This window comes from Capsicum annuum, chromosome 11 (assembly GCF_002878395.1).
Source record: "Capsicum annuum cultivar UCD-10X-F1 chromosome 11, UCD10Xv1.1, whole genome shotgun sequence".
Classification (NCBI taxonomy): domain Eukaryota; kingdom Viridiplantae; phylum Streptophyta; class Magnoliopsida; order Solanales; family Solanaceae; genus Capsicum; species Capsicum annuum.
Window position 1 is genome coordinate 68,950,324 of NC_061121.1, and position 7,311 is coordinate 68,957,634.

Consider the following 7,311-nt stretch of genomic DNA (forward strand, 5'->3'; position numbering starts at 1 on the left):
CCACAGACCACAGTGAAAAGAAAAGTAAATTACACGCCCTTATCATGTAACAGCACACAGATTATCAAAACTCTGGCACCACCAGCTCACACACTGTCGTTCTCTCACTGACACAGTCACTCACCAGTCACCACACTATTGTATCCCTCTTCTCTTCCCTTTTTCTTCATTTGGTAAAGTGAACACACTCAAAAGTTCTCCAACAAAATTCTCTCATCATAGGTGAGCTTTTTCTTTTTATTGTATTTATATGTATTCCTTATTTACCAACCTGATCATTTTCTTTTCTTGGACAAGAAGAATAGATATGACCATGTTTGCCCTTTTACCTTCTTTAAAATCATTTCAAAACAATCTTGGTTTTGTCTATTGTTACTGTTTTCTCATCGATTCTTTCCTTTTTTGGAGAAACAAATTTACTGAATGAGTTTTTGTTTGCTCAAAGCTTCCATAAAAAGGGATTTCTGGATTTAAAATTAATGGGTACAAGTAAGTATAATTTTACTATTCCGCAAGAACTGGGTTTTGTTTCTCGTTACTACTTGTCCATTTTTCGAGAAACAGACTGAGGGAATGCGTTCTTGTTAGCTCAAATCTTCCATAATATGGAAAATCTTTTCTTGGTTTGTATGACCTGCTCAGCTTCCTTTATTTATTTTTATACCCATTTTTCGTAAAACATATTAAGGGAATGTATAGTTACTTGCTCAAGACTTGCATATTATGGAAAATCTTTTTGGGTTTGAGAATCCTTTATCTTCACCTGCGCAGCTTCCTTTATTTCCTTCTGTTTTTGGAATAAACGGATGTGTAAGAAGAAAAATTGATACAGAGGATTCGACCCAATTAGTTTGCATTTGAAGAGTGGTTATTGTTTTTCTTATTAGAGCCTTCGATTGATCTGTGGAAAAAATCAACCGAATCTATTCTCATATGCTCTGGAAAATCTTCCTTGTCTTTGCTCTTTCACCTTCCTAGGAGATGGGTGTGTTTTTCACAGTATGGGAGGCTAAAGTTTACAACATTTACGATGCTGACTGACTGCATAAACGATGAACTTCTCTCACATTTTCTTGGAAAAGAAAATCAATACGTTGGTTTGTACAAAGTAGCAATTCTAAGCATGGAAAACTCTGTCTTCTGCCTTTGGTGTGGATTCCAATGAAACCCTAAGATGGGGGACCATAACTTTCCAAACAAGTACCAATTATCCTTCCCTCTACTCTACTATCTAATGGAAAAATAAAAAAAAAAAATAAAAAGAGTTATTCCAAGAATTTTTTATTTCTTTTTTCCCTTTTTCCTCTTTTGATAGATAGATGTATAACCTGAAGAGATAAGGGAAAACATACAAATTTGTATTTCACATCTGGGTATCAGTAAATCTGTCACAATCAATTATATATAAGATTTACAACAACAACAACAACAAACCCAGTGTATTCCCACTTAGTGGGGTCTGGGGGGTAAGATGTACGCAGTCCATACCTCTACCTCTGATGAAGTAGAAAGGCTGTTTCCGAAAGACCCCCGGCTCAAGTATATATAAGATTTAAAAAAAAAAAAAAAAATTAAACTGCCATTTTTACCTTAATCCATTTTTGGGGTTTCAGAACAATTTAATGTTTGGTTATTTATTTGCTTTCATTGATTAGGTGACGAAACAAGTAGCTTAAAATGATGTTTTGGAGTTAACAGATGCAATAGATGGGAGAAACATTTGTGGTCTTGGACTGGAAGAGCCCTGAGCTCTGTTTCTGTAATTGAATAGTTATTTCCTTGTCTACTTATAATTTCTGTGCGTCTTAATCAGCCTCATACTAGCAGTTCTTTTTCTGTTACTGGAATCAAACAGCTCTGTCAAAGAGGTGAACTCATCTTCTACCTTGTCTTGAAATGATTGAGGCTGATGCAGTAGTTCTATCTATGTGAGCTGCTTTAGAGTACAAGACAGAGTAATTACTAAACCCTTTTTATTTCTCTCATAAAAAAATAAAAAAAGAACTTCAGGATCTTCTTAGTAAATGGATTTGGAAGGAAATGGTTGAGATGCTGCCGTTTGTGAGATCATGGCAATATGCATGGGAACTAGCAAAGGAATAGTTTCAGATCACTATTATGTGTTTCATGGTGAATCTCTCCTGAATTAAAGTAGTATATATTGTGGAGCTTAGATGCATGACTGGTGATTTGAGGGACAGTACTTTGTCATAATTTAGTTCATTTCGCTTTGAGTTCAATTATCCTGGAGAAGAAGTTGGATTAGGAGAGACAAAAGATCCTGCAATTGTGAAACAGAATTAGTGAGTTACAGTTTGAGGTAAAACAGCAAATCTGTGAACCATCCAAGCTACATCATTGTGTGAGCCTTGATGCAAATGTATCCTTTTCTTTTCCTCTAGTTCTGAATTTGTGTACTTTCTCTTTGCTTCTTTGCTTCCCTGTTGTCTGATAAAATGCTTGTTTTGCCTTTAGTGAAATTATGTACTTGTTATACGAGGAATACATATCAGTTAACTTTTTGTCTAAATATTTTGCAGATCCCAGTTCTAATTGTTTTTTTGCATTCCATGAGTCTGGAAATTTGGTAAAGCCATCTCGTAGCTTCTTTCCCAAAATGGAGTGGAATGTGAAGTGGGACTGGGGAAATCTAGTAATGTTTGGTTCAAAGGCCTCTGAAAGTCCAAAAGAACTACAATTAACAGATTGGGGAGTTGAAGAAGAGGGAGAACTTGATGGAGGATCTTTCAATTTGTCAAGCGGTGGTAGTGGCAGTGGTGGTTATGGTTCTGATGTGAAGTGTGGTTCTTCCGTCAAAAGTTCAATATCAGCTTCTACTGACTCTTCACCGAAGGAGGGCTTTAAAGCACCCAACTTTGCTTTTGAGGTATTTGATGTCTCTAATGAGGATCGTAGTAAGAAATTGGAACCTTCCAAAGTTGAGGTCTTTAGAAATTCACCACCCATGGAGGCTTCAGTAGGCTCTGTTGAACCAGTGATAGGTCTAAAACTTGGTAAGCGGATCTGTGAGACCATTGGTGGTGGAAGCAGTGCTAAGGTTTCATCCTCCTTCCCAAACCCCACATCATCTGCTGCTGCAACAAAAAAAGCAAAATCATCTAGTCAGAATGCACCAATTCCGTGCTGTCAGGTTGAAGGCTGCAACCTTGTTCTTTCTTCAGCTAAAGAATATTATCGGAAGCATAGAGTTTGTGACAGTCATTCCAAATGCCCAAAGGTTATTGTAGCAGGTGTAGCACGCCGCTTCTGTCAACAGTGTAGCAGGTATATATTCGATGAGTCTTAAGGTATCTTTTATTAGGTCTTTGATGTCCTTGGAATGCACCATCCGTGCCTTTTAGCAATAATAACTTGTTCTTCTATATGTAGCATTAGTCCTTCGCTCATTCTTTCTACTTCTAAATCTTTGAAATTAAGGTTCCATAGCGTGTCTGAATTTGATGAAAAGAAGCGAAGCTGTCGCAGGAGGCTCTCCGATCACAATGCACGGCGCCGCAAACCTCAGCAAGAAACTATCCAGTTCAATTCAGCGAGGCTTTCTTCATTGTTTTATGGTATGTTGTCTATATTTGGTATTGGCATTTCCCTTTACGGAACGTAGCTTTGAGTACTCAAACAACATGCTTCAATAATACTTATATAGAATTAGTTAACATGGACTGTAATTTGTCTGACTAATCGACAAGAATCTATTCCTAAAGTTTCTTTCCTCATGTAAACCAGTTGTGTACTGGCATTAATTTTAACAATCCAGATACATTTAAGGCGCTAACATCACTTTAATCTAAAACAATAACGTGTGCATAGAGTTGATAAGAATTTGTTATGCTTGAGCAATTGTCTTCTGGAAAGTGGGTTTTTTGTTGGATCATCTGCTAATCCATAAAGGCATTGGTGTGAATTACTAATTATCTTCTTTTGCGATTTTATGTTTATAGGTAACAGCCAACCTATGAATTTCGTACTCAACCACGCACAACTCATTCACTCCAGAGCTGCTGCAAACTCTACCTGGGAGAGGACTCAAGACTCTAAATTCAGTATAACAAGAGGGTTTACTCCAAAGGCTGAAAGAACTGGCAGCACAAATGGGAAGTCGCTACTGGAGGGGATTCAGTTTTCAGGGGGTGTGGGTGCACAGAGTAATGCATCTAGCTTGTTCTTGCCCTCCAAGGGCACCACAGCCGAGGTTTCCCATCAAGGTTTGTTTCGCTATTTTGAATCCAAAGCCTTTGTTCAGTGCGATCTTTGCATTTTGTTTGATTGTGTAAAGCAGATTTCTACTGTTGCCCTGCCTTTATTTGTGTCTTTTTGTAAAAGTAGTTTTATCAATTTAGTTGCTTACTGGATTAAATCATTAATTACATACTCCTGCATGCAGCAGTTCTTGTTAAATTATATTTCCTTCCTAATTAGAACTCTTTATCTTTTTTTTTGTTTCATAAGGCTAATTAGTAGTCAGCAATAGCTGCATTATATTCGCATTATGTGTTACAGAGTATGATCTTATCTGGAACCCAATAATAAATGTGCCATAGTCTACTTGTGCCTTTTCTGCATCTGGCACCCATGTGTGATGAAGACAGAAGCAAGCACTTCGGTTGTAAGCCCTATTTATATCTAGGAGACCTTTATTTTTGCTTGAACTATAGTCTTTGATGTCCTGAAATACTTCCTTATATACTAGACTTTTCAAGGCGTTTTCATCCAGGAGTTAATTATGAAATTTTGCGTGTGTGCTACCAATGAGGCTTCAAAATGATTGAAGCAGAACTAGACTTGCTATAATTTTGCACTGAGGCTGAGGGTTGGAGATTATGAATTTGTCTTTTTTTTCCCTCATACTTACAAAAATTGAAAGATGAAGCTGACAACATACAGCCCATACCTAATATCACCCCTTCTGACAGAGTTGAAGTAATTCTGAGATGAGTTGGTAAGTTTGTTCCTAATTAGAGATTGAAGCACTGCATGTGAGATAACAATCATTTGCACTTAGCTTGCAAAAAGTTAGCAGTTGCACAATGACATAAGAGACTCACAATCGGCAGGAGACATTTAGGGTTTGATTCCCAAGGCATTTATCATCCTCTTAATTTGCTTCCGACAAAACTAGAAAATATCTTACTTGTCAAAGTAAAGACTAGAGAATGCATCTTATAAATTGTTTAGTTACTCTTTTTATCTCAGGGGTTCATTTCAATTGAAATTAGATATTCACCTCTATTTATTGTGGACCTTTTATCTGCGGAGATTTTGCTATATATGGAAGATACAGAACGTATCATGTCTAATGTATACATATATAACTGATGGTAACAGTAGAACTGACTGTTCTGTTTGAAAATGGAGTCAGGATCAACGAATCGGCTCAATTTATTTTTCATGTAGATATTTTATGGAAGAAAAAAAAAAGGTGATTGAAAATTTGAAATGCTGTGTGTGTCCTCTAGAATTTTGAAAAGTTGCTCTTTAATATGTTCACTGCAAAGAATCGTGGAATGCCGAAATGCTTTGTAAAGTACAGACGATTCGAGTGTTAGGAAACTGATTGGAAGTGCTAGACGGTAGAATTCCATCTTAAATAATGCCGAAATGCTTTGTAAAGTACAGACGATTCGAGTGTTAGGAAACTGATTGGAAGTGCTAGACGGTAGAATTCCATCTTAAATTTTCTCAAGTACGTTAGTTTTTCTGTTTTCTCTCAGGTGCCAAGGAATCCACGTTCAATATGGTTATAGGACCGGAATTTCCTCGTGCTCTCTCTCTTCTGTCAACTAATTCCTGGGGTTCATCTGAGCCTGAGACTGTTTCACTGCGCCATGCAAATCAGACCAGCATGCCCGAGCAGATGATGCAGGCAATTCCACAGGGTGTGCCACATATCTCCAGTCAATATTGGCAGGGTGGACAACATTCATCTGGTCCTCGTGACCATACATTGGCTGCTAATAGCCACAGTGGGGGTAGCTTACAGGAAATGGGACTGTTCAAAGCTCCATTCGACACATACTTTTATCTCAACGCATTTAACTGAAGCCAACATCTAAAGCCTTTACGTGTATTTTCAGAGGATTTGGTTAGCTTCCCATTGTCTTTTGACATGTCAAAACTTGGATCAAGCAGAAGGTCTGTTAGTAGGATACTTCAAGCAGTTTGTTTGCCCTCTTAAATTAGTGCTGGTATATAAAAAATATATAGGTTTGGGCTTTTAAACTCCGAAGGAAGTCTAGTATTATGAAATATGCAGTAAATTTAGTTTGCTTAATTTAGGCAGTGACATGGATTCTGAAGAATTGTAGTTTCTTGATTCTGCAACTAGGCACATAACTGCACAGGTCCCAGTTATTAATGACTCTTTATCCCGTTTCATCATCTTCTGCAGTGTTGAAGAATTATGATGTTTGAGGTCCTAGTTTAATTTATTTTCACTTGAAATTCCCTGGGATCAATGTTAACAACCTTTTCGGTCTTCTTAAATAGGCATGAAGTGTTACATTCATACTCCCTTCATTCCAAAATAAATGAATTGTTGAGCTATTGAAATAAATAAATGAATTGTTGAGCTATTTTTTCAATGTTCAAAGTAAAATGAATTGTTCATTATTTAAGAGATGTTGGAAAGTTTTTTCAATTTTACCCTTTCATTTAATGAGTTTCTTAAATATTTTATATTTTTTAGGAGAATAATTTAAGAACAATTAAAAGGATAATAGTGAAAAAGTAATCTAAAATTTATGTTCTAAAAGATTATTTTAAGGTGTGAGTCATATCCCAATAATTTAAATATTTTAAAATGGAGGGAGTATTGATCTAGATAAATTAAACTGGTAGATTAATAAATGTCTAGCTAGTTTTCTTAAAGAGGAAAGCGAACCAATTCCCGTTCCGCACATAAAGTCTCTTGGAGTCCAAACACTTGTTCATGTATAAGATCTTGGCTTAATTATACTAAACATGACGATTTAGGATCGGATACACCTTTATAGTTAAATATCAAATGCATTTATCTATTGTGTTAGGAATTCTACACTTACATCACTTGTGTGATCTTTCAGACCACTGGGATAGTGAAAGAATAATTTGGTTACGTTCATAGGGAGATCAAGCTTATTTGAATTTTCTAAATTATTTAGATCATTCTTCTTAGAAGTACTGAAGGGTTGGGATCCCCTCCGGTACCTCTAAGAGGTTAATGCAAGTTACAACTAACACTTTCAATTTGCAACTTATAGTAAATTTTTAGTATAAAAAGGAAAAAAATGTTATAAAATATAAAGTAAAAACAAG

The 7,311-nt window shown here is 36.2% G+C and overlaps 1 protein-coding gene across 3 annotated transcripts; it reads left to right on the forward strand.

Moving 5' to 3' along the window:
• Window positions 1–256: 256 nt before the first annotated feature.
• Window positions 257–6,396, forward strand: LOC107839544 (squamosa promoter-binding-like protein 3). 3 transcript variants are annotated; one of them, XM_047399685.1, is made up of 5 exons: window positions 257–489; window positions 2,541–3,285; window positions 3,439–3,575; window positions 3,960–4,223; window positions 5,730–6,396. In XM_047399685.1, the coding sequence occupies exons 1-5, from the start codon at window positions 480–482 to the stop codon at window positions 6,056–6,058; spliced, it is 1,485 nt and encodes a 494-aa protein (XP_047255641.1). In that variant the 5' UTR covers window positions 257–479; the 3' UTR covers window positions 6,059–6,396. The 3 variants fall into 3 exon arrangements, with proteins under 3 accessions (XP_047255641.1, XP_016538564.2, XP_047255642.1); XM_016683078.2 differs by lacking the exon at window positions 257–489 and adding an exon at window positions 1,559–1,955; XM_047399686.1 differs by lacking the exon at window positions 257–489 and adding an exon at window positions 2,360–2,380.
• Window positions 6,397–7,311: the final 915 nt, after the last annotated feature.